The following is a 27,757-nucleotide window of genomic DNA, read 5'->3' on the forward strand; positions in this document are numbered from 1 at the left end:
ATAAAGTTAGTAGCATGATTAATTCTTAAATTAGTGGACATCAGAAATAACTTTGTCATGGGTAGGTCATTGACTTGATTTTGTCAAGCTTAGTAAAATGTAAGCTGAAACCTACTCTCTGTAGTTTGAGAGAGTAAACCCCTCACATAGAATCTGTTGGAGTTGTTTATAATTTGTCATGTTTGTAACTTCAATTTCCAGTTCTCTGATGGCCAGTTCAGCAATCCTAACAACCATCCGTTAAAAGTAAAACTTACTCCACTGCCCCTTGTTGAAAAACTTGCATATTATCTGGGAGTTTTTTGAAATAGAATACGAAGGGTGTGGTGTTACTGTGAGCCAAGGTGACAGCGTGGAAAATCACGAAAGACTAGGAAACAACTTGGTTACCCTTACTTTTAAATTACTGTGCAAGTTCATCAATCCATAGATTACAAGGCCTGTGAGTAGAGGTGGGAATGATTGTGTTCATATAGTCTAATTTCTTGTATAACACAGACCATAGGACTTCCCTGAATTAATTCCTGCTTGCCCAATAGCTGTGGATGAACTGGAGGATATCTTTCAGAAAAAAATCCCAAATCTTAATTTAAAAAAGGCCAGTATTGGAGAATCCACTGTAATTCTTGGCAAGTTGTTTCAATGGTTAATTACTCTCCCTGTGGAAAATTTGTGGTTTATTTATCATCTGAGTTTGTTTACCAGGCATTGGGTCTTTGTCTAACTCTGGTAGGTTGAAGAGCCTACTATCTAACTTTGGATCCCAATGTAGGTACTTACAGACTGTGATCAAGTCACTCCTTAACTTTCTCTTTGTTAAACTAAACAGACTCAAGGAGTTTCATCAGTATAAGGCATGTTTTCCAGTTCATCAGTCATTCTTGTGGTTCTTAGCTAAACCCTTCTCAATTTATCAACATTCCTACTACTGAAATATTGTGTCCAGTTCTGATCACACTAGTGCAAAGGTGGGCAAACTGCTGCCTGCGGGCCACATCTGGCCCACTGGACCCTCCTGCCCGGCCCCACAGCTCCTGCCCCGGGAGGCTAGCCTCAGGCCCCTTCCCTGCTGTTCCCCCTCCCCCGCAAACTCAGTGTGCCCCGCTGATGGCACAATGCTCTGGGCAGTGGGCTGTGAACTCCTGGGGCAGTGAAGCTGCAGAGCCTGGCATGACCTGGTGCTCTGTGCTGTGCAGTGTAGCTGTAACACTGCCAGCCACTTGTGCTCCAGGCAGCGTGGTAAGGGGGCAGGGAGTGTGAGGGTTGGAGGGAGGAGTTGGATAGAGGGCAGGGGAGTTGGGGGGTGCGGATAGGGGTTGGGGCTGTCAGAGGGTGGGGAACAGGGGGTGAATGGGGCTAGAGATCCCGGGAGGGCCTGTCAGGAAGGAGGGGGAGTTGGATGGGGTATCGGGGGGGTAGTCAGGGGACAGAGAGCGGGGTGTGTGTAGATGGGGCAGGAGTCCCGGGGGGGGGCATCTGGGGGGTGAGAAGCGAGGGGGGAGAAGGAGGGGGGGACTATTGTCCCCCCTCCCTTAACTGGCCGTCCATACAATTTCTGAAACCCAATGTGGCCCTCAGGCCAGAAAGTTTGCCCGCTCCTGCACTAGTGCCAAATCCAGAGGTAATATAACCTCCCCACTCAAGATTCCCCTCTATATTCATCTGTTATAACCTTGGGCTTCTTACACTTTCCGGGCTCAAGTAACTGTTGTCATCAGTATGCTTTGCACTTGGAAGTTTTACCATGTGTCATCCCTCACTGCTCCTTTATTCCCGGGCATCAAGAGCACAGTACTTAATAAAACGGTGGTAGGTGCTCTTCTAAGGCCACTGCAGGAATACCCAGTCATCAAAGGTTCACTCCAGACTTGATTAGCAAATTCCATTAATAACAAGTAAACCCACAAATTAACTAAATTACTGTTCATCTATAGTCTAGGCCCTGGGAAGGTGGCATTTATAGTCCCCAGTGAATTAATATCTGGTGCCTTGACAGTCTGTTCCTGGCAACTGCAGCTAGGTCCCAGCATAGCCCACCACTATGCAGCAAATCTTAACTCTGCCTTCCAATGGTCCTCCCTCAACTACTGGAATTTGGACGACTTACCAGCCACAAGTCCTTTAACGAAGTCTTCAGATGTTACATTATTATCATGTCCACCCACAGATTTTACTTCCCCTACAAATCCTGTACATAAAATACTAACTGAACATTACTTAACATATTCCACAACATCCAAGGATCACATAGTGATTAGTCCTTTTGGTCACAGTACTGGGAACCCATGTTAAGCAGATTATCTACCATGACCCCTGAGTTTTTTCAATCACTGCTTTCCAGGATAGAGTACCTCATCCTCTAAATATGGCCTACATCCTTTGTTCCTAGATGTATATATTTACATTTCATACAGTGGATAACATTTCTACAAATACTGTTTTTTTGTGTAGCCAGAGCAAACGGAATGGAGTTCTAGTATTCGTGTCTTCATTATCCAGGCTCTTGTATATCTTCTGTCACAGTAATATCCATGTATGTTGTCAAGTTTTAACAACCTAGTTCATAATCATGACTTGGATGTCATTGTATTGTAGTAGTTACTTCTGAGGGCCTCGTCTGAGTAATCATCACAGGCCTCAGTTTTTTGAAGGGTGTTACCAGTTTTGCCCATTACTTCGGAGTACATCCATTTACTAAGGTTACTTTTCGAGCTGCACTTTCATGCTGCCACCCTCCTATGCCCCTGGACTCAGCAGGCTGGGTCGAGCTGCAGTTCCATGTTACAATTGTACTGGTAGTAACCCACTTGATGAGCAAACCCCACTGGGTTCTGTAATTCTATCAATGTGCTGCTTGTGTCACTTGCATTTTCATACGAAGTTCTTCTGCTTCCTTCTGCAGGTTCTCTCCCAATGGAGCTATCTTGCAGCCCTGAGGGACCTAGGTCCTGCGTTCCTCCCACCCCAGAAACTAACTATCTCTCTCTCACTCTCTCACACTTGTCTGAGTGAGCCGGATCAATCAGCACTCCCAAGCTGACCCCTTATATGACCCTGGACTCAACAGGCTGGGCTGAGCTGTGCTTTCACTTTACAAGTGTACTAGTAGTAACCCACTTGATGAGCAAACCCCACAGGATTTTTGGGTGCTACAGGGATCTTTAGCTTAGGTAAGAGGAGTGTTGCTGCAGAGCAAATGAGGAAGCCAAAAACACAAAAGAGAGAGAGGGAAGGATCAGTCATTTTAACCATGTTGTTTATTGCCATACAAGGCGAGCCAAACAAACAAAACAGAATATTAAATCTAGCTTAAATTTGATTATACAAGTCAGGTTTAGAAAACTCTCTGATCACACAAGTTAGGGTTAGAAAGCTATACCTAGAGTAGGAAAAAAAATAGAGAGAGGGTTGGGTTTCTCACAAGTCCATGAAGCTTGAACTGGTCGAAGTTCCCAGCTGGTGGTGGTAGCTAAGGGTCCGGAGAGCTGGAGACAGGCAGAGCCCCCAGAACAGTCAGGAGAAGATGAAGTCCCAACGGAACTGATGCAGATTTTGGATCCAGGCATCATCACCCTTACTTGAGCCTGGGTAGGGGTTTTTGTAGGGAAACAGCAATGGTTCAAGGGAGAATACTAGATTTGTTTATGGGTAAACTGATGGCTCAAGGGAATATACCAAAGTTGTTTTGTTCAGGCTAGACAATCAAAGCTGCTCATTCCTGGCTGTAGACAGCATTCTTTCCAGGGAGCTCACAATGCAGTTCGGCAGCTTCAGTATTTTGGATACCAATAAAGGATTTATTACTAAATCACGCCTGCACAAACCCAGCTCAGTAGTTAACATCTGGAGGAAAGATCCCCCATCCTGCAATGCTTCCCTTCTTTTCTGGTCCCAGAGTTCTGTGCGGTTCTTGCCTTGGAATCTCTGTTTTCCATTCTGTATGCTAAAGGAGATGCCTCCCTGTCCCATCCTTGATGCAGATGAGGCTAGGGCAGTTGCCTTAATCCTGTCACCCTTGTCCAGAGGGGTTTACGTGTGTCTCCCACTGCCTTTTTATTGCTTTTTGTAAGTCTTTCTTCTGATCAGTTTTGGTTCAAGCAGGGGTGGGGAAGGAATCTTTCATGAGTCAGACTGGATGCACAGAACTGACAGGTAACAAGGGCCACTGCAAAACTTCAATTCAGAGTTGTCCAATCAGCTTATAGACTTGTTCTCTTCCCCTCCTTTTCATAGATGTTAATAGTAAGTTGCATACTGATGAACAGAGTATGTACCAGATATCTGAAATGTGGTTTGATATTTCAGTTAATAATATGGCAGCAGGAGTGATCGTGTGCATCATTTGTGCAAACACTGCTGTAGTATGTTATGGAATTGAGTTCTGAAGTGGAGCTGATTTTAGCTGGTTTCAGCATTCCATGTTTTGGCTGGCAGGCACTGTGATTGTCAGATGGTGGTTTGAAAATCCTTTTTGTATTTTATATAGGATATTATATAATTTTAATGTTATGACATCCTATTCATATTTAGAAATGACTAGTTTTTCTTGGAACAGAACTGAAGACTTAATGTTTGACCCTGGAGGAGTTGTTTATCAACTTGAAGACCAAAGCTGTGTACCCAGCTGAGAAACCATGATTTTAGAAGCCCAGTAATTTGACAGCCATGGAAGTTAAGAGACAGCAAAGGCCTTCTAGGTCATTTGTCTGCAATGGAGGATTGCTTTGTAGGTATCATCTGTCATAAACCTCTAAGCACAGAAATGTGGCCTCACCTAATGCAAAATATTTTAAAAAGAGGGTGCTGTAACAAAGAGTCTTCTTACACAGGTGGGGAGGAATATGGCTGCCTTTAGGCAGCCTGTTTTCAGTCCTGTCAGCATGGTATCCTGCTGAGATTTGTTGCCTGCTGACCAACTTTTTTTTTGGGGGGGGGGGCGGCGAAGGTTCATGAGTCAAACAAGAAATCAGTTATCTATTGAGAGATCATTGTTCAGTACTGAATATTCAGTATTGGCTTCTGGTTTTGGTACATTTTCAACAAAACAGAATATTCCTTTCCTTAAACTTTCCCCAGTCTCACTTGAACCTCCACAAAAGAACCTAAGGGAGAGCCAGCCTTACAGTTGGAAAAAACAAAATGCGAGGGATAATGCTACTTGAGTTAATTAAATAAGACACATCTTAATTTTTCTAGAATGACAAAAGTGCCACCTAAACACTTTTTGCTTCTTTCACTTCCTACTGGTTATGTAAGTCTATTATATAATATTTTTTTTAATATTGGTAATCCTTTTTGGTTAACGAAAACCAGACTCTGCTAATACAGATAAGTAAACTCAAGCAATGTCTACACTACAGAGTTTTGTCAATTAAAGTTATGCCGCTTTAATTAAAGCACTTTAATTAAACCTCTGTTGCATGTCCACACTATGCTCCTTGTGTCGGCAGAGCACATCCACACTAGCATCTCTAGAACTGACAGAGCAGTACACTGTGGGTAGCTACCCCACTGCGCAACTGGTCACATGGTGTTTTGGGAAGGGTTTGTAATGCCTTATGGGGCAGGTACAGTGTCATATGATGCAGATTTCTAAATCCTATCGTTCTATGGGCATCCTACTAGATCACCAGCCACTTTTCAACTGAAGTGTGTGGGGAGGTGGGGGATGGGGGAGTGTGTGTGACCGGCAGTGTGTGTGTATGTGTGTGGGGGAGACAGAAACAGTGTGTATTGGGGGAGTGTTGGCATGCTGTCTCTAAGTTCAGAGAGCAGCCTGAGCAACCAATCCTGAGGCAGGGGAAGGGGTTATCTCCTTCCCACCCACCCCCAAGTTCCCTGTAAAGTGCACAGCAGCCTATTTAGCGCTGCACAGGTGCACAGGGAACCTGTCTGGGGACCTGCTGTGGCCGGAGGAGGGATGCCCCTTCCCTGGCTCCCAACTCAGCCTGCGGTCCGGACCTGCTGCGGCCTGATCGGGCCTGGCCTCAGAGAGACACCTATCCTGCTGGGACTGGCGGAAGGGTGCCTATTCTGCAGCTCCAGAGCTCCTGCTGCAGGGAGAGGCACCTTTCCCCGCCAGCCCAGGTGCTGCTGCTGAGAGAGAGTGCTGGGGAGAGTTCTCTCTCCCCACTGTAGCCCTGGAGCACCCCAAATCCCTCATTCCCAACCCCACCTCAGAGCACTCACCCCCTGCACCCAACCCTCTGCCCCAGCCCTGAGCCCCTCATCCCTGGCCCCACCCCAGAGCCTGCCCCCCCATCCCTGAGCCCCCTCCCGCACTCCAAACCCTCAGCCCTACCCTCCACCACATGAATTTTGTTATGTGCAAAATTCAGTCCTGACATGGGTGGGAAGAATTAGAGGGAACACTGTACTCTCCCTGTCCACATCATCCCCCAACTCTGCTACAGCACAGCAGTCTCCCTCCCCCCCCCGCCTGCCGCTGTGTTCTGACTGCCAGGGAGAGCAGGATTCCACATTAATGGTTCTGTGATTCCCTTAGAGTTCTCCCACAGTCTCCACGGATACAAAGAGCAGCATCCTCAGCAGCTCTGTGAGCTCTCCATGCTGAAGAATGTCAAAGCTTCCAGGAGTTTAGAAAGGGAAGGGGTGCATGCCTGCATAGCTAGGTGCAGGGCATCTGTGTTCAAAACAGTGAGCAGAGTGGTCGCAGTGGGGATCGTGGGACACTAGGGGAGGCCAGTTACACTGATGCTTCAACTTTGATGCAGAAATCTCTGCCTCTTGTCAAGGTGGTTTTATTTTGCTACCAAAAGCAGCTTTGTAGTGTATACGCCCCACTGTTTTGTTGGCAAAAGGTAATGTAGACAAGGCGTCGTAGCTGTGTAGTCCATATAAGTTATTTATTGGTTAAGAAGTTTCATTGTGGAAAAACTAAACTAACTAGGTAAACAGCATTAAATCATAAAGTTTGTCATCTGTAGAACTGTACATGGGTAAAAGCCTTTTAGTTTTTGCTTCAGAAGTGCTGAAAGCTCTCCCAAAATTAGGATCCTCAGGCAGTTTTGAGATTATAAAATTAAACATATTATAGATAAAATGTTAATTCACACTTCACATTGCATTAAAGAAATGCACCAACTACAGTATCAGATTAATCAGTTAATTTACCCCACTTATTGGCATGAGAACTAAGTTTACCAGATCTTATTGAAAAATACCTATATCACTACAGCCCTAACAGTCATGCACCCTTCAGTTTAAAAAATACAATAAAATACACAGCTGTGCACTGTTTATGTAATAAATCTAATCGTAACATGTTAATCTGTTTCAGATTTAATACATTTCTGTATCTGTTTTTTTCTCTCTGATATAGTCTTTTATCCTTTTCTTTCTTTCCTTACCATGTGTTCTCTAGCTTCTATTTGCTGTTGTCTCAGATTTTCAGTCTTCTCTCTTCCACATCAGTGTAAAAATCCCCTTTTTCTCCCCCCTCCATACTCTCAGCCACTCAGATACTTCCTCATCAGTTTATGCCCACCATCTTATACATAAGGTTTAAAACCCACAGAAGACTAAAGGACAATAAGGGGGTACATTGTCTAGGGCAACAACTAGGTAAGTCAGGTAAAATTAAAGGCTGCTCTCACTCTCAATCCCCCTCTCTGTGGATGGGAAGGAATATAATCTCCCTGTTTAACCCCCATAGATCCTCCTGGCTGCTGCAAGGGTGGCAGTGACAGTAGAGAGGGGTCTTGGCTAATCTCCTCTTTCCCTGTCTACTTTTTTTCAATCCTCTCATTTTCTGCCTTTACTGCTTTTGCTCAGAAATTTCCTAAACATAAGTAGAGGGAAATTGATCTGATTCTTGAAAGTTTTACTGCTACCCATAAGGTTTCAGATAGGAGCAGTGAAATTGATCATAGTACTGTGTGTGTCAATATGAAGTTTTTACCAAAGCTGTGAGCAGCGGCACAGGCACTTGTGCGGTTTATCTGCAGACTTAACAAGGCATTGCTGCTTGGATTTATACTTGCTCCATGTTCGGAAACTTATATTTGCAACTGTAAGGACTAGAAACTTACTTTAATTTCAGTGACAGCTTTAGGATTTCCAGAAGTTAATGGTACTTGCCCCCAGTTTTTGGAAAATTTCTAAGACAAATGGATATTTCAAGTGCTGTGTATTATTATTGCTGCATACATTTACAAAATACTTATGACCATGTACTATTCTTTCTTTTTCAGGCACCAGAGGAAATCTTACGCCACCTGCAAAACATAGTAGACTTCGGAAAACATGTCATGAAACAGTTTTTTGGGGAGAAATATGTTCATTATGGGGTAATCATTTTATCCTTAACTTACATAGTTTAAGTGCTTATCCATTAGTCTTTTTAGAAACATTTTGTAGATAAAGTGGTTTTGCTTAATGCAAGATAGGCAGACCTTTTTGTGCATCTTGTCCATATGAGATGCACAGCTTCGACCAGAGCTCATGCTCTTCGCTACATTGATCAGAACACTAGATTTTGCCCCATGGATTGAGCCACTGAAGATTTATTGGTTTGGAAGTGTTTGATGTAGCAGTTGGTGGGGATGGGAGTGAAAGCTTTCATGCTCTAATTTGGTTCATATGTGGAAGATTCAGCCATCTGAGGTGGCTGTGTAGCATTTTGCCACAGGTTTGGTGGGAGAAGAGAAGAGATCTGGTTTATAGCGGTTGCCCTGGCTTACAGGGCAATGAGGGCTCTTGTTTCGTGGTGGGCCAGATCAAGGTGGCTTCTTAAGACCTCAGACATGAGTAAGACACAGGAGAGATTTGTGAAGAAAATTTAAATCTCTCATTCTGGAATGTTAGTTGTTGAATTAAATATTTTTACCTCTGTAAATCTTCCATTTCAGTTGTGAAAGGATAGCATTAATTGACCATCCTCAAGCATATGAGCTTGAGTTTAGAATACTCTACATGTTCATGCCAATAATTACTTTAAAAATGGAGTCCCATTCTGTTTTAATAGGTTTTTATGGCATAAAGTTACATCCATGAGTTTTTATGGTACCAGACTCAACCTGGTACTACCTGTTTTCACTTTTTTTTTTTTTTTAATACTGTCATGAATTACTGGGACTGTGGCACATCTAGCTCACTGAAATGAGACAGGGGTCCTGTTGAAAAAGTAGCATATGATCATATGTGAACAATGTGGGAGACAGCTGTATCTTGAACTAATAGTCCATATCTCTTTCTATGTGATTATTATCATACTCTCTGCTACACTGGGGGCAAAGAGTTAACTCAGTCCTAGGAGATTTTACACATTACTAGGAAACTGTGACTTGAATTCAATTGTTGATGCTCATAAAATGGCTGTTTGTGAAGTGGGGGGCACTGCCTTTGGGTCAAACTGAGAGGCAGGGATGCAGTCTGCCTCACTGGCAGTCCAAATGCCTGAGGCATCAGGGGCCCACCTAAACTTGCAGGGAAAGATACAGGTTTTGGTAAGATAACATGTATAGGCATTTTTAATTAATTGTTTCCCTCTTTGTTTCTATGGTTAAATAAATGGTAGTTTGTTTTGAGCAAACTGTTTCTTTACTGCATTTTCATACTGATCACAAATGCTGAAGGGAAGTCTACCACAGAAGACCCAACTGGGCCTGCTGAGGAAATGGCTGGTGAGGAGGGGTGCTGTGAGCTTGCAACCTAGTCTAAAAGTGGGATGAAATAGAGGGATTCCACTGTAAGAGAAGTGCAGTCCTGTCCCTTGGAAAGGGTACCCGTAGGGGATAAGGGTGTATTGAGTCACCACTGTTCACATCCTAAACACAATTGGAATATGTAAAAATATGCTGTGTGATATATCATTTGAAAACTAGTAACTCATTGGTCAGTAATATCATGGTGAAATTAATGTAGCAATATTACATGTAAAGTTATGAACATAAGCTGAAGTTGTGACTGAAATGTGTTTATCAGACAAATCTGAGGAGGAGGCAAACCAGTTTCTCGAAGACAAAGGACAAAGCAATACCTCTAGCCAGGTGTCATGAAAGTTGATTGGCAGTCACTTTCAAGTGGCCATTCTTTGGCAGCAAAGGAGGGCAGAAACAGATGGCTTTATATTTTAACAAACAGCAGCATGGAACCTCTTTCACTTCAAGAGCCGATGTCTCCATCCTCACTGCTGGCAGGAACTTTATCTAGGGGTGACTCTCAGGAAAATGCATTTCAGAGGATGACTGGACTATAAATGAGAGGGGTAAAAACACCCCAGGTATGCTCTCTCTCACTCTTTCACTCGAGAAGACAAAGGAAATAGTCCTTTGGGGACTGATCCCGGCTTAAAATATTTGGTCAGCAGTGTTGCAAGTAACCTGTGGTAAGAATTTTACCTTGAACCAAGTCTAGTTTCTTTAGTTACTAGTTTTATCATCTTTTCTCTTGTAACCATTTCTGACTTGAATGATTTATATTTGTACTCACTTAAAATCTGTGTCTTTGTAGTTAAACTTATTTTATTCTTTAATCAAAGCTAATCCAGTGTTGTGTTTAAACTGAACTGTTTTAGCTGAAGTAGCAAACTGCTGTACATTGACCCCTTACAGGGGCTATGGACCTCTAATAACTGAACTGCCCAGGAGAGGGCTGGACAGTGTAGAACACATGTTTTGGGGGAAAATCCAGAACTGGGAGCATGTTGAGGGTCACCCTGAAAGTAGTAACCAAGGTTGGTGGAAGCTAATGCGTGGCTGGCAGGCGGCAGCTATATCCAGACACTCGGGGTGTTACCTGCAGGCTGGAAGGTTGTTTGTGAGTGGTACAGGTGGGAGCTACAGCAGCAAAGCTTTGTGAGGCACCCAGGGTTGCAGGGCAGGTGGTGACATAGCCCTTCACTAGGCTGGATTGGATCCTGGAATGTCATAGGGTCAAAGGCACAGCTCTCCCTGAACCATAACATCATGTAATTAAAGACTACCATAGTAATTAAAGACTATCATAGTGCATGTGTTAAAAGGAGACAAATTAAGGCATCATTAATTCTGGTACTTCCTAACTTTGGAGTGTTTGACGTTGCAACCTAAATAGCAACATTATTTTAATGTAGCTTTATTGTATGTAATGTCATATAGATTACAGGAAAACTATTTCGCAAACATTTTAATGGTGGCATCTTAACTATTTTATTGGGACTAGTTTTTTTGTTCTGCATATAAAGTCTGTTACCATGAGCCTAAAAATGCAAAGCTTAGAAGGACAAATTTAAAATCTCTGAATATATTAAATAGCCTTTCTAGACATAAAATGACACAATTTTAATCTCTCATGACCTTCTGGAGCCAGAAGTGAGTGCTGTATATCTGATTCTGAAGGGAGAAAGCTCCCATTTCTATCCTGCTAGGGTTATGAGTTATTTTACTGTTATATAGGTAAATAATATCCTTTCTGGACCTTGACACAACTTTTGTTGTCAGGAAATTCTGTATATGAGGGCAGAGGAAGGTAAAAACATTTTCTGGTAAGTTGATTTAAAAAAACAAAACCAAACCCTGAAATTGCTTAGAATAATTTCCAGTGTAAGATTATTAGTGGTAGGGGGAAAAGTTTAGGTGAGGTAGCATAGTGGTTAAGATACTTGACTGAGATTCAGAAGATATGGATAATTCCTCAGTTGGCTATAGACTAAGTGTTCTTGAGCAATTCACTTAATCTTGCTGCACCTCAGTTCAGTCTGTGAAATGCAGATGATAGTTTCTACCTTACTAGGATAAAATGAGGATAAATTTATTACCTTTCGAAAGGTGCTTAGATACTACAGTAACTGGAACCATAAAAATACCAAGATGGAAAAGGATATGATAAAATGACTTAAGATCTGATTCTTCAGTTAAGTCACCTGGGTATCATTTCTATGTAAGGAGGACATGGGAAGCTGAGGGGGAAGAGAGAGAGAGAGAGAGAGAGAGAGAAGGGATATTGCCTCTAAAGATTGGCATTGTCAACTTTATCTATGTTTATATGGATATAAATTTAGAAAAAATTGTCTTTAAACATCATTATTGCTCCACTGGCAGCTTTATGCCTTAGATAAATATAGAAGGAACGAGAACTACCTGTTTTCTTGGCTCTGTCTTGTGAGTAAGCTGCTCACTTTTGTAAAACAAAAGCTCAGTGGAGCTTGCAGTATAAATAGGGCACTATTTTTACTTTTTATACTGCAGTAAAATCTTGAGTTTAATTAAAGGCAGATTTGGAATATATCTATTGAACAACAACAAAAAAAGCTGAAACATTTAACATAGCTAGAACACAACAGACTAAAAGCTGTTGGCTTAGCTCATACCACATATAGCTAAATCAACTCCACAATGGGGCCTGACTTGTGAACACTGGTAACATAAGTAAATTCCAAAATACAGTATTAAACACCTCCCACTCCTCAAGTCTACCTTTAATATAGCCCAGTCTCTCTTGGTGTGGAAGAAGAGACACAAATGTGGTAAACCCTAAATCTAAACTGCCAAATTAGGGAAAATGTTGTATTTGAAACTTTATGTGGAATTACAATTCAAGTGGACTGTGCAAATGGTTTTAACACAAGCATTTCAGTAAGATAAGAGAATACTATTACATTATGAAATAATAAACTCCAGATTATAGCCATTCATGCAAGAGAATTAGAGTACCTCTCTGATACTTAATTAGCACAAGGTGAGAGATGCAATTTTTTTAATTATAATTGAGATCATGCAATTATGAATGGAACCCTGCCTGGCCCATGATACATCATTACTTAATCTATTGTCTTTGACTTCAAACTTGTTTTGTAAGCACGGGCTGCCCAGCCTGTTTCCCAGTGTGGCACATTGGAGGAAGGGGTCTCTTCTTCACCCAGCCCTGCCCTCTCTTTCTAGGGAAGGATGGTTAACCTTCAAAATGTCTAGCTTCTTTTTACTCTTTTTCTGGCTGATGAATTTAGCCTGGGAGAGCCTAATATTTTGAGACTTGTAATCCATTACCTCCTTATTTCAATTCTTCGATAGCTTGAGTTGCTTCCATGAGTGAGGAGATCAGATCTAGTTACACTACAGTTGAGAAGTTCCTGGGCTCTATTTGGTTGCTGTGTTAAATCCTTAAATACAAGAACTTTGCCAGTTTATAAGTAGGAGTTTATAAGTACAAAGACAAACTGATTTGTTACTTTAAGAAAATGCATAATATTCCTGTAGTTGCATGAAACTGACAAACTGGCGAAGGGCTTTTTCTGTGTCTCATGCCAGGATATGGTATTGCTTATCTGGTCTCCTCAGACACTCAGGGTAAGATGAAACTTGTACTCTTTTATAGGGTTGAATAACAAACAAAACTTTCAACCAAACAAATGGCTTGCTTTCACTGCAATTTGGTTGATCTTATGTAACGTTTTGACCTAGTTGACACCGATTCAAGATGTTATGTATTTATGTATTTCCATGTAAAATTTTATTTTAAGATATTTCCTTTTAAAAGAACCTGTCTGTTAAAATATTAAAAATTTGTGTTTTAGGAAGTTGTTCAGCTACCTTTGGACTTTGTAAAACAGCTTTGTTTAAAGATCCAGTCTGAGAGGCCAGGTAAGGATCCCACTGCTATAATTAAGATTCTTGCATTCAACTATAAAATGTTCAGTTAAATTGCACGAGAAAAAATTTATTTCTAAAATCTGATAAAGAAAAGTTTTTTTTTAAAGTTACAATATCATTTAATCATTGTTGTTGCCTAGTACTTAAAGGGACACAGTCAACTTGAAAATCAGACTGTTTGAAAATGTTGTATCTATTGTAACTAAATTACTATCTATGAACAAAAACCGGAGGGAGAAATTGTTTCAGTTTGTTTAACATGTGCATTTGTAAGCACTTTGTGTAGTCAGGTTTTTTCTTTGCTGAAAAGATCTTTACAAATAGTAATGGGAACAGAAAACTTGTTTTCCATTTTTGTAATGGAATTACAAAAAAAATGTCGACATTTAAAGGTAACTGTGCCTTGGAGTTGGTCAGTTTCAAAAATTGCAAGTAGATGTTTGTTTTCAATACTTTTATAGAATCATAGATTATTAGGGTTGGAAGGGACCTCAGGAGATCATGTAGTCCAACCGCCTGCTCAAAGCAGGGCCAATCCCCAAATGACCCCCACAAGGATTGAACTCACAACACTGGGTTTAGCAGCCAATGCTCAAACCACTGAGCTATCCCTTCCCCTGAGCTTTGTTTGAGGCTAGATATTGATAATATCTTACGTATTTTTGTTTCTGCTTTACTAGTGAAAAAGGATTTTATGTAAAATGAATCAATGTGGAAGTTGACTTGTATCTATTGTCACCCATAACTTAGCATTCATTTACTAAGAAGCTTGGGTTTTGAACCCTTTATCTGTAGTCTGCGTGAAAACTGAATCATGAGTGTTGTTCAGCTTCCTTGTTTCCACAATGAAATAGTGTGACACTTGTGAAGTAGATTTTCCTAGAATACTCACCATATATCATATTCTAATCCCTACAGGGGATAATTGAAAAAATATCCCTCTTCTTACTGATTCCTCTTAGGCTTATGGGTTTTGACTAGTGTAGTCCCCTGGGGAATGATATGGTACTAAAGTCTATGTAAGATACAACATTATACTTTATGGTGCCTTCAATCCAGAAGAACTGGAATTGCTTTACAGATTAAGTACAGCACTCTCTGTACTACATTGCTGAAATAGATCCACCACTGGGGGTGGAATACAGAGCATAGTTTAACAGTGCCAGTAATACTACACAATAGTATTAATTAGCTTGGGAAATGAATAATTTAACTGAAATTACAGGAGAAATGATAGTAGGCTGCATTAGTTACTAGAATTGGAATTTAGCCAGGATGATGGGACCTAATCCTCTCATTTCTGAGGGGGGGCCCCCACACACTCGGAGCTCTCAGAATTTTCTTCAAAGTTCCTATCCTTGCACTGACTGATACTGAGGGCTTGTCTTCACTACTGGGGTAAGTGGACCTAAGTTAAGCTACTCCAGCTACATGAATAACGTAGCTGGAGTCAACGTAGCTTAGGTTGATTTATCCCAGTGTTTTCACTGTGCTGTGTTAACAGGAGATGCTCTCTGGTCGACTTACCTTATTCTTCTCTGGGAGCTGGAGTACCAGAGTTGACAAGAGAGCGCTCTGCTGTCGATTTAGCGGGTTTTCACTAGACCCATTATATGGACACCATCTACATTGATTGCAGCAGCATCGATCTCCCTGGTAGTGAAGACAAGCCCTGATTCTTAGTTATAAGACACTATCACATGCTGTGGTTGTATGACAGCTTGATGAGGTCAAGTTCAAATTGGGACAGCAGTTTTGTTTTTAATAGGGAAATATTTCCAGTCAAATCTCAATGGCTTTAGAGGTTTTTCATACAGTATATCTTTCTAAAAAGACCACCTAATTTAGGTGGGAATCACTGATGTTTGAGATTTATGGGTCAATGTCATCTGGCATGAGGTTTTTACTCACACGTCTTTCATATTAAAGCCAGTCAGAAAGGCAGTATGTTTCCTTAGATATACAAGGCTTGCTTTTTGACTCTCGCCCGTCCCAGCTGAGTATGCAACATCTACTTGACTTGAAGCTAACGATATTGCAATTGCTGACTTTTTTTCTGTGTTCTGATGTATTTTAGTGTACTCAAGTCGTCTTCGGTTTTCTTCTGATTGTGTATTTTTCCTTGAAATGGAGCCTGCGCATGTTGTTCCACCAGTATTTTCTTTTTGATCTGCTTGCAACAAACTTTCAAACAATTTAGTGTTTGTTCATTAAAGTAATTAAGCTAATCTTTGTAGAATTTACTCCTTTGTCATCCTTCCCCCTCCTTAAAGCAAAAGATTTTAGTAGTTTTTGTTGAAAGCTGTATTTCAGTGACTGTGCTTTCAGTTGGAAGAATCATAGGACTGGAAGGGACCTCGAGAGCTCATCTAGTCTGTAATGGAGATACAGGTCTGTCTCATCTTATGCTGGGGTTACGTTCCGCGGTCAGTGCGTAAAGCAAAAACCATGTATAGTCAAAATTACATTGAGTGTAATGGCGGGCGGAATCGCTGCACTACAGGAACACTATTTAAATTATTTTTCTCTTTTTTTTTTTTTTTTTTTTTTTGCTGATTGTGTAAAGCTGAATTCGCGCATGTTAAATGCACGTAAGATGTGACAGACCTGTATTCCTATCTCATAGAACTGGAAGGGACCTTGAAAAGTCATCAAGTCCAGTCCCTGCCTTTATAGCAGGACCAAGTACCCTCCCTGACAGATTTTTTGCCCCAGATCCCTAAATGGCCCCCTCAAGGATTGAACTCTCAACCCTGGTTTAGCAGGCCAATGCTCAAACCAATGGGAGCTGTGGGGGGTGGTGACTGCAGGCAGGAGCAGCATGTGGAGGGAGATCCCTGCCTGCGGGGCTGTGCTGCCCGCTTCCATGAGCGACATGGGTCTGGAGTAGTCAGGGAGTCTGCCTTAGCGGACACTGCACCGCCAGAGATCACAATCGACTGGACGATCCGCTAGGATTGCCCAGTCGATCATGATCGACCAGTTGGTGACCACTCATCTAGACCATTCCTGACAGGTGTTTGTCTAACCTGCTCTTAAAAATCTCCAATGATGGAGCTTCAACAACCTCCCTAGGCAATTTATTCCAGTGCTTAACCACCTTGACAGTTAGGAAGTTTTTCCTAATGTCCAACCTAAACCTCCCTTGCTGCAATTTAAAACCCATTGCTTCTTGTCCTATCCTCAGAGGTTAAGGCCACCTTTTTGCTGCTGCTGTTTTTTTCGGTGGACTATCAGCCTGGACTTCAGGGAGTTTCTGCTACTTTAGAGAGGGCTTCTGTAGGAATTTACTGTTTTGGAAACATGATGTCAGTGTGAATCCCACTATATTTGCACGTGTGCAACATGCATGTGAGATCATAGTATTTTGGATGGCTATATCCATCAGGACAGTGCATATCCCTTCTGCTTCCTCATTCACCCATACAAAGGCATTCTCCCTCGACCCTCCATTTGATCATACTACTGCCTATGGCAGCAAGACAGAACCTAATAAGTATCTGACCTGCTATTCTTTAGTTACAGCGAAATTATTCAGAATTCTCTACTAGCTGTACGAAACTACAACAAAAGGAACTCAGCCCATCTGAATTGATTTCTGATGGTCAGATTCTTTTGTGTGGGGTGACACAACCTCAGCTGCCCTAGGCAGACTGAGTATTTGAGCTTCAAACTCTGGTACTGAGAGAGTGCATAATCTCAGTGCTTCCCTTACAGGAAATCTGTTCCTTCTCATCATCACCAGGACATACCTACCTCTATTCCCCATACTTTTTTTATCCAAAAAAGAAATGGAGTAGGGAGAACTTCATCCTCTCCTAGAGCTGAGGGAACTCAAGTATTTATGCCATCTCAGGTTGTGGATGGTAATGTGGGCCTCAATCTTTCCATCTCTTCAGACTAAAGACTGGTTCATGGTTCTCAGCTTGCAGATCTATGCTTCCATGTAGCCATGCTTCCTGATCACAGGAAGTACTGCAGATTCACATTGGGTCTAACCACTACCAGTACATATTACTGCCATTCAGACTCCTTACAGCACCAAAAGTCTTCATGAAATGTCTAATGGTGATAGCAGCACGTTCAAAGACAGGGCATCCATGTCTGTCAGTACTTAGATGATTGGGCTGATCAGAGGCAAGTCCCAGAGGGAGACTGCAACAGCCCTCGAGTATGCGCTCTCATTGTTCACCCAGCTAAGTTTCCTTGTGAACTAAGAGAAAATATCTCAACCCATTACAGATGATAGAGTTCACAGGGGCTATGATCAGCTCTCAACTAGCAAAAGTCTCCCTGAAGACATGTTCCAGTCCAGTTGATTGATAATAGGTTACCCAAAGTGAAGTCCAGTTAAGATGTACTTACTTATCCCAGGACTACTAGGCTACATGTGGATGTATATATGTGATGCCATTTGTCCAGGTTCACCTGTGGTTCCTATAACTTCATGTGGTGTAAGGACCTCAGCTGAAGAAGAGGGTCACAGTCCCAGCTCAAGCAGGAACCTTGTTGGTGGTTATACTTCAAGAATGCCTGAAAGGAAATTTGATTCTCTGTACTCTCTCTGACAATGACATTCTTCATGGATACATTAGGAACTGGGTGCGGACCCCATCTGAACCACCTGCACATGTAAGGCACCTGATCCCAGGACATCTTGAATCTCCACATAAACTTCCTGGAACTCAGGCCCATGATATTGGCTTGTGTAGCACTCCTACCTATCCTACCGAACTCCATGGTGAAGATATTGACAGTAAATACATCTGCAATGAGCTACATAAACAAGCAGGGAGGAGTTGGTTCATCACCCCTCTCCCAGGAAGCAATCAGGCTATTGTTGTGGTGTCATCAACATAGAATAACCCCATAGTTGCTGCGCCTCCTGGGAGTTAGCAACAGCCTGGCATACTTCTTCAGCAGGCATTTAGTAACCCAGCCACTGGTGGTCACTGCAAAAGCCATCATAGGGCCAATATTCTGTCAACAGGGGATTCCCACAATAGATGTTTTTGCCACCAAATACCCAGGATTTGCTTCAGAGGAGGCATGCGCCTGGGTTTGTTGCCAGAGACATTCCTGCATCAGTGCACTCAGGCCTCTTTTTTTTTTTTTTTATGTCATTCCACAGATTTCCCCCCCACCCCAGGGTCACATCCAAGGCCACAGTAATGCTTTTTTACTTGTTGAGGATAGTTATGTCTGTCAGACGTATTTCAGATTTTGCCTCACAACTATTTCCCAGCCTGTCTGAACATCATAATCCAGGATTGTGGTCAGATACTGCACCTAGACCTGCAGTCATTGCACCTGAAAGATTGGATGGTGGTTGGTTGAGCAGTACTGCTAAGAATTTCATTAATCTGTTAGGAGCAGTCTCCCAGAGCAGAAAGCCATCAACAAGGACGATGTGTTCCTCACAGTAGAAAAGGTTCTTCATACGGACAGTACAACAATCAATGTCCAGAAGAGGCACTGATACTGAGGATCCTTGACTACTTGCTGCCCTTGAAGCATGTTGATCTAGTGGTCAGCTTCCAAGGTCCACCTCACAGCAATATTGGCGAGTTTGCTCATTCTTCTCAGTTCTCTTGATAGTATCCCATCGTACCTATGCAATGTTCTTTCTGGTTACTGTCACTTTGGCAAGGTGTGTCAGTGAACTCCAAGCCCTCATGGTTGGACCTCCCAATAAATTCTTTCATAGAGTTATGTTGTGATCACATTTCAAATTCCACCGTAAGGCGGTTGCAGAATTCCACCTGACCCAGTCGATCTGCCTCTGCCTTCTTCCCAAATCTCCACAGGGGGGGAAAGAAACGACATACACTGCATGTCTCCAGAACCTTACTCTATTGCATTGACAGGATCGAGCCTTTTAGTTTGTCTCGTCACCTCTTTGTAACCATAATCTGACCCTTCAAAAGGCCAGGCCATCTAGTCACAGATCCTCTAAATGGATCACACGTATTTCCATTTTATCAGATAGCTACAGACTATCTCTCTCTGAATGTTGTGACCATCTCTGACAAAGCACAGGCAGCATCTTCAGTCTGTTTCAGGAGTGTACAGTACCTGAGATCCACAAGGCAGCAAAATGGAGCCACTCAGTGACCTTAATCTAACATCATGCTCTAGACTTAGCAACTAGATCAGATGTCACATTTGGGAGATTAGTGCTTCATTCATTATTTGACTAATGAAGCTGAAACTCCTCATTCCCACCATCCAGTGAGAAGACTGCTTTCCCATCACCTACAGTGGGATCCATGCTGATGCATACTCAAAGAACGAATAGTTATGCTACAGCAGGGGTTTTCAAACAGGGGATCGGGACCCTTCAGGGGATCATGAGGTTATTACATAGGGGGTCGTGAGCTGTCAGCCTCCACCCAAACCCTGCTTCGCCTCCAGCATTTATAATGTTTAATATATTTAAGTGTTTTTAATTTATAAGGGGGATTGCACTCGGAGGCTTGCTATGTGAAAGGGGTCACCAATACAAAAGTTTGAGAACCACTGCCCTACAGGAACTGTGGTGATTTGACTGTAGTTAGTATGGATTCCACAACTTGCCCTCTCCTCCCATTTTTCAGAGATCTCCCAATTGCGGATTGCAAGGGAATGACAGAGGGTGTCAGTGGCTGCACCCTTTGTGCTCTCGAATAGGAGCACAGGGAGGTTCTGCCCCAATGAAAAGATTTAGACCTTGCACACAGGAGACTGTTGCGCACACAGGAGACTGTTGCGCACACAGTGGGATCCACGCTGTTTACAATATCTCCATCACATTTACTTTGTAGAGTAAGTAATAGTTCAGTCTTTTACATGAATAAGGCATTAGCGTGGTTGGGCATTAGGAAAAGCTTCTGAACTGTCAGGGTGGTTAAGCACTGGAATAAATTGCCTGGGGACATGGAATCTCTATCATTGGAGATTTTTAAGAGCAGGTTAGGCAAACAGGGATGATCTAGATCAGGGAAGGGCAAACTACAGACTATGGGCTGGATCTGGCCCGTCAGGGCTTTCAGTCTGGCCCACAGGGTTGCCTGCGCTGACCCTGCGCTGCTCCTGGAAGTGGTTGGCACCACGTCCCTGCAGGGGGCTTGCGGGAGGGCAGAGAACTCCGTGCGCTGCCCTCGCCTGCAGGCACTGCCCCCCGCAGTAGGAATAGGGAACCAATGGGAGCTTTGGGGGTGGTATCCACAGGCAAGGGCAGCATGCAGCAGAGCTGCCTGCCCCACTCCACCCCCCGGAGCCAAACATGCTGGCCACTTCCAGGAGCAGAGCCAGGGCAGGCAAGGAGCCTGCCCTAGTCCCGCTGTGCGCTGCTGCCACCCCAGAGCTGGTCAAGGTAAGTAGCGCTGGGCCAGAACCTGCACCCCAACGCCCTTCCCTTAGCCCCCTCCAGCACTCTGCAGCTCCCCTGCATCCCAAACCCTTGCTCTGAGCCCCTTCCTGCACACCACACCCCCTCCCACATCCCATCCTTCTGCCCCAACCCTAGATTCATGGCCCTGCATACAATTTCCCCACACAGATGTGGCCCTCGGGCCAAAAAGTTTGTCCACCCTGGTCTAGATAATGCTTAGTCCTGCCATGAGTGCAGGGGACTGGACTAGATGATCTCTCGAGGTCCCTTCCAGTCCTATGATTTGATTCTATTATTCCTGTATAAACAATATGTACTTGACTGGGTATGAAGACAGTACTTCTGAAACAGAGATCTGAATAATCACTGAGTGGTAAGATAAATTTGTTAGTAATGGTATTAATCTATTGGCAGGTATGTTAAATTCCAAGTAGTAAAAGTTTCTTACTGGGAATATCCTTTGGTATAACTGGTTTAGATTTTTCTGTTTGCTCTCTTTCCAAATTTACTACAAATCCATCTCCACTAATCTTAGTAATGTTGGAAGCACTTGTGAAGAGATGTTTTAACTAGGGCTGTTGATTAATCTCAGGTAACTCACACGATTAACTCAAAAAAATTAACTGCGATTAAAATTTTTTTATCAAAATTAATCACAGTGTTAAAAGAATACCAATTGATATTTATTAAATATTTTTGGATGTTTCAAATTTTTAAATATATTGATTTCTATTACAACACAGAATACGAAGTGTACACTGCTTGCTTTATATTATTTTTATTACAACTATTTACATTGTAAAAGTGATAAAAGAAATAGTATGAGGTGAACTGAAAAATACAAGTACTGTAGTGCAATCTGTTTATCATGAAAGTGTAACTTACAAATGTAGATTTTTTTTGTTTGTTACATAACTGCACTCAAAAACAAAACAATGTAAAACTTTAGAGCTTACAGGTCCACTCAGTCCTACTTCTTGTTCCGCCAGTTGCTAAGACAAACAAGTTTGTTTACATTTACGAGAGGTACTGCTGACTGCTTCTTATTTATAGTGTCACCTGAAAGTGAGAACAAGCATTCACATGGCACTTCTGTAGCTGGGTGTTGCGAGGTATTTACATGCCAGATATGCTAAACATTCATATGCCCCCTCATGCTTCGGCCACCATTCCAGAGGCCATGCTTCCATGTCGATGATACTTGTTAAAAAAATGTGTTAATTAAATTTGTGATTGAACTCCTTAGGGGAGAATTGTATGTCTCCTGCTCTGTTTTACCCACATTCTGCCATATATTTCATGTTATAGTAATCTCGGATGATGACCCAGCACATGCTCGTTTTAAGAACACTTTCACAGCAGATTTGACAAAATGCAAAGAAGGTACCAATGTGAGATTTCTAAGGATAGCTACAGCACTCAACGCAAGGTTTAAGAATCTGAAGTGCCTTCCAAAATCTGAGAGGGACAAGGAGTGGAGCATGCTTTCAGATGTCTTAAAAGAGCAACACTCCAACACGGAAACTACAGAATCCAAACCACCAAAAAAGAAAATTAATCTTCTGCTGGTGGCATCTGACTCCTGATAATGAAAATAAACATGCATTGTTCTGCTCTGCTTTGGATTGTTATCCAAAGCAGAGCCCATTGTCAGCATGGACGCATGTCTTCTGGAATGGTAGTTGAAGCATGAAGGGACATATGAATCTTCAGCGCATTTGGTATGTAAATATATTGTGATTCCGGCTACAACAGTGCCGTGTGAACACCTGTTCTCAGTTTCAGGTGATATAAACAAGACATGGGCAGCATTGTCTCCCGCAAATTGTAACCAATATTGTTTGTCTAAGTGATTGACTGAAGTAGGACTGAGTGGACTTGTTTGGTTCTAAAGTTTTACATTGTTTTGTTTCTGAATGCAGTTATTTTTTGTATATAATTCTACATTTGTAAGTTCAACTTTCATGATAAAGAGATTGCACTAAGTACTTATAGTAGGTGAATTGAAATACTATTTCTTTTGTGTTTTACAGTGCAAATCAGGGTGGATTTCATTTAAATCATGATTTAAATCATTAGTCAGGAAGACTTAATTTAATCCTGGATTTCTACATAAAAGTGCATTCTTGTGTGTTGTTATAACCTTAATACAACTTAGAGATAGATGAGACCCACACTGAGTCTCTCTTTTATGGTCTGCTGCCATTATAGGTTTTCCCTTCTAGTGAGAGAATGGTATGGTAGATCTCAAATCAATGAAGGCTACACCCAGAAAGACCTCAAGACTTCTGGAATATGCTGCTCAAACAGTTTCCCTTTTGTCTCTACTGCCTGTCTGTCCCTTCTCCCGTTTATCTCCAGATTGCTTCTCCTTGTCCAGATCTATTCTGCCCCTAACAATCTTCTATTCATTGAACTTTTTGAAACTTTGCACTTTTAGAGAGACGTAAGGGACTGCAGAGGGACAATAGGGCTGAGGTCTGTTATTTCTCACCTCTGTATATTTATTTTAAAACATTTTTGCTGTTAATAAGCATGTTATCTCTGGAGACACAAATCCACAGCTTGAGAACCTCAAAACTAAGCATCTCTGATGGTATCTTCTAGACTGAGCACTGAGTCCTAGTAGGTAGATAGAAAGATTAACCTAGATAATCTATATAGAAGCCCCTGGAGCCCCATAAGATTGGGTCCCTAATCCATGAACTATTGGAATTCATTTACAAAACTTTTCTTAAACATTACATGAATATCTTGTCTCATACTATAGAATTAGGATTTATAATCCCTATTCCATGATGAGATATTTTTGAGCTATAATGTATCTTTAGATTATTTTTTCCTCAAAAAGCATTTAATGAAAAATGGTGTTTTTTTTTAATCATTGATTTTTATCTATCTGGTTCAAATATTGTAATAAAAAAATAAATATAAAGTGAGCACTGTACACTTTCTATTCTGTGTTGCAATTGAAATCAATATATTTGAAAATGTAGAAAACATCCAAAATATTTAAATAAATTGTACTCTTAACAGTGCAATTAATCACAATTAATTTTTTTAATCACTTGACAGTCCTAGTTTCAACCACTATAACATCTAATCAGTTACTCCTGAGGGCATTCTGCACCAAAAATTAAAAATTCTGTGCCAAAAAATTAAAAATTCTGCGCAATTAAATGTGGAGGCTCCAGCATGGCATTGAGGCGCACAGGCCACTGGCTGCACAGAGGTGAGAGATCATTGTGCAGCTCCCCCCTTGCCCCCTTGGACATGGACTCAGTGGTGAGGCTGCACCCAACCGTGACACAGTGCAAGGACTGGGCCTGCTCCAGAAACACCCCTCCCCACACACACATGCCAGGTGCATCAGGTGTGGGCAGGCAAGCTCAGCAAGGCAGGATTCAAGTGTGGAGGGGCTTAGTGGGGGAGGGGAGGGGAGGGAATCCAGGTGTGGGTTGAGAGGGTTCTATGGGGGCAATCTGGGTGTGGGCAGGTCAGTGGAGGATCTGAGTGCTGGGGGGAATCCGAATGCACAAGGGCTTATTGAGGGTTCTGGGTGCAATTTTAGTGGGAATCCAGGTGAAAGTGGTTGGGGTGCAGCGAGGGACTGAGAGGAGGGGCATATAGAACTTGGTGGGGGGTCTAAGTGTGGGAGATTCGGGGGGGGGGTCCAGATGCTGGGGGAGTGGGCTCTGGTATTGGGATTCAGGTGTGGCTGATTGGAGCTCGGTGGAGTGGGATCTGGGTGCAAGTATCTCGTTGGGATGGTCAAGGTGCAGGGGGACTGGGGCTCATCGGCGGGGTTCTGAGTGTAGGGGGTGAGGATCAGTGGGAGGGTCTGGGTATGAAGAGGTCTGGATGCACGAGGGTTGGGTGGAAGGAGGAGCAGCTCCCTATACAGGGATCTCTTTCCTCCCCCCGCCCCCCACTGTGATTTGGAGTTACTTGAGAGAGAAGCAAAGGAGCAATTTTGCTTCAATCTCAAGCCAAGGAGATGTGATTTCCAGCTTTTGAGGAAACAAAGCAAGTTTAATAGGTCCCGAAAGAAGCTGCCCTTGGGAAGGTTCCTCTTCAGAGCTATATAACCAGTAGTACTGCACTACTCAGGAAGCAGAAGTTAGAAGCATAGGCCAGTGGAGAGCGACCATGGGCAAGAAGTGCAGCTCTGGGAGAAATCTGGGGATGGGTCTGAACCAGCAGGGGAAGAGGAAGTCCTGTCTTCCCCTGCCCAGCCAGGGCTAGCAGTTGAGCCTGGCACAGGGTTGGGAACAGGTCTTCTCCAATCTTGTCCCATGCCCCATAATTAATCTTTCTGCTGGCTGCCTGGGGCACCCAAAACATACTGCTGGGGAGGATCACATGACTGCTCTTGTGGCTTCCCTTTTCTTCCCTGTCAGTCATTTTTCTGTGGGGAACAAATCTGCAGAAGACATAATTTCTGCGCATATGCAGTGACACAGAATTCCCCCAGAAGTAAAATTCAGTAGACAAGTGGTAAAATAACTTTGCCCTGTCTGAGTGCTGCCACTGGGTCTACATCCTGTGAAACAGCAAAAGTTGGTAATAAAATGATGGGAGATATCCCATTGATAGTGACTTAATTTTGAACTGACCAGTTTTGATTTAACCTTCCAGTATAAAAAAGCCTAAGGAACTACATGGCAATTGTATACTTAGTATTCAACTTGGAGTTAAGTTTGGTGGAAGAATCAGCATTTCATCAGCTCCTGTAATAATTTTAGTGGTTTTGGAACAGCCCTGTTTGTTTTATTTTTGTATCCCTGACTTGATGAATATTTATTGACCAGCCCTCTAAAGCAATTTTCTTATCTATACCCTCAGAGACAAGTGAGGAAGAAGCTGGATTTCATGTAAACATGTAACAAAGAAATCATCATTGTCTCTTGGGTCCTAGCTACTGCTTATACACTGAACCTCATTTTCTGAATTTAGGAAGCTCTTCTGATGTGGTAAAATTCTGTCTAATTTCCCTCTTCCTCCATTTTTCTTTTTCCGGAACGTCTGCAGTCAATATAATTGTCCCATAATTGCAGTGTTTTCCCTTCTCCACTAAGAATCCAGCTCTGAGAGATGTAATGGGTCAGAGTCCTAGGGGCTGATGAGTGTGTGTCTGGGGTGGGATGGGAAGAGATGATTAGTTAAAATTTCATTACACTTTATGTAAGTAAGCTACGCTCTGGGCCTTGTCATGATTCCTAGAACAGTCTTCAAACAGGAAGCGGACATTGTTTCTGAAACAGGAATTATGTCGTGGTTTATTAAGATGTGACCATTTTCATTTTGGAAAACAGTTGTGTGTGGCTTCACTTCAGAAGCGCCTCCTGTTTTGAAAAGGCTGGTGACGAGGAATGAATATACTGACTACATGGAAATAATAGGTAATTTATGAAGGATTAGGTTTTTGTTTCCATGACATTTGTGATGACTTTTAGAAATAAAACTGAGTAAGTTGGATGCTCCCAAGAGTGCAGTTGTATTCTGTTCTGAATGTGGAATAAGTGTCTAATCCCCTGTTTCTTCAGTAGTGCTCCCTCCGAAAGTGTCCTTTTCTTGTTAACTTCTGTAACTGTTCTGTTACAATATGTCATGCTGTTAGATTCTTCAGTAATAAAAGTGTGGCAGAATATGCTTCTCAAGAAAATTTAGAAGTTATGCCTAGTGCTGAAGAAAATTCAGCTGTTCAAGCCCTGTCTTTCTGTTGATCACTATGCACTAGTAGGGATGCTGCATTTGGTGAGCACCAAAGAGATAATTATTAAACACTGGAAGAATATCCCTTGTCTATGCTATGGCTTGTAATTATATTTGAAACGGTCTTTTATAAACATGGTTATAGCCTGTCACATTTTTCATATAGTTTGTGTCAACACATTGTGGTTACCAATGACATTCAGAAACCATACTACAGACCAGCACAAACTTACTTGATCGCAGCCCCCCTTCTTTGTCTGTAGTAGTTTACGCTACCCCTTTTCCCCCACACCACACAAGTACATATACCAAACTATCCAACATTGTGTAGGAAAGTTAGGAAATATGGCAAGAGACCACCCTTGCTTAATGATCTTCAATGATCTAAAAATCAAAAAAGAGTCCTACAAAAAGTGGAAACTAGGTCAAATTACAAAGGATGAATATAAACAAATAACACAAGTATGTGGGGACAAAATTAAAAAGGTTAAGGCACAAAACAAGATCAAACTAGCTGGATAACTATAATGGATAACTAGAAAACTTTCTACAGAATCACTAGAAGCAAGAGGAAGACCAAGGACCGGGTGGGCCGGTTACTCTACGAGTGGGAGGGAAATAACAGAAAATGTGGACATGGAAGAGGTGCTTAATGACTTCTTTGTTTCGGTTTTCACCAAGAAGGTTGGTGGTGATTGGCTGTCTAACATAGTGAATGTCAGTGAAGATGAGGTAGGATCAGAGGCTAAAATAGGAAAAAAACAAGTTAAAAATTACTTGGACAAATTAGATGTCTTCAAGTCACCAGGGCCTGATGAAATGCATCCTGGAATTCCAGGGAGCTGACTGACGAGATATCTGAGCCATTAGCGATTATCTTTGAAAAGTCATAGAAGATGAGAGAGATTCCAGAAGACTAGAAAATGGCAAATATAGTGCCCATCTATAAAAAGGGAAATAAGGACAACCTGGGTAATTACAGACCAGTCAGCTTAACTTCTGTACCTGGAAATATAATAGAGCAAATAAGTAAGCAATCAATTTGCAAATGTCTAGAAGATAATAAGGTGATGAATAACAG

General features: G+C 42.2%; 1 protein-coding gene across 4 annotated transcripts in view; it reads left to right on the top strand.

The window, feature by feature from the left end:
• IPPK (inositol-pentakisphosphate 2-kinase) overlaps nucleotides 1-27,757 on the top strand; it is a 101,556-nt gene that overhangs the window by 54,508 nt on the left and 19,291 nt on the right. For 2 of the 4 annotated variants that reach the window (XM_030571067.1, XM_030571071.1), the window contains 3 exons: nucleotides 8,214-8,309; nucleotides 13,514-13,580; nucleotides 26,277-26,363. In XM_030571067.1, coding sequence (XP_030426927.1) covers nucleotides 8,214-8,309; nucleotides 13,514-13,580; nucleotides 26,277-26,363 — 250 coding nt within the window. Of the gene's footprint in view, nucleotides 1-4,555; nucleotides 4,727-8,213; nucleotides 8,310-13,513; nucleotides 13,581-26,276; nucleotides 26,364-27,757 lie in introns of all 4 variants that reach the window. The other 2 variants (XM_030571070.1, XM_030571069.1) reach the window with 2 other exon arrangements.

This window comes from Gopherus evgoodei, chromosome 7 (assembly GCF_007399415.2).
Source record: "Gopherus evgoodei ecotype Sinaloan lineage chromosome 7, rGopEvg1_v1.p, whole genome shotgun sequence".
Taxonomy (NCBI): domain Eukaryota; kingdom Metazoa; phylum Chordata; order Testudines; family Testudinidae; genus Gopherus; species Gopherus evgoodei.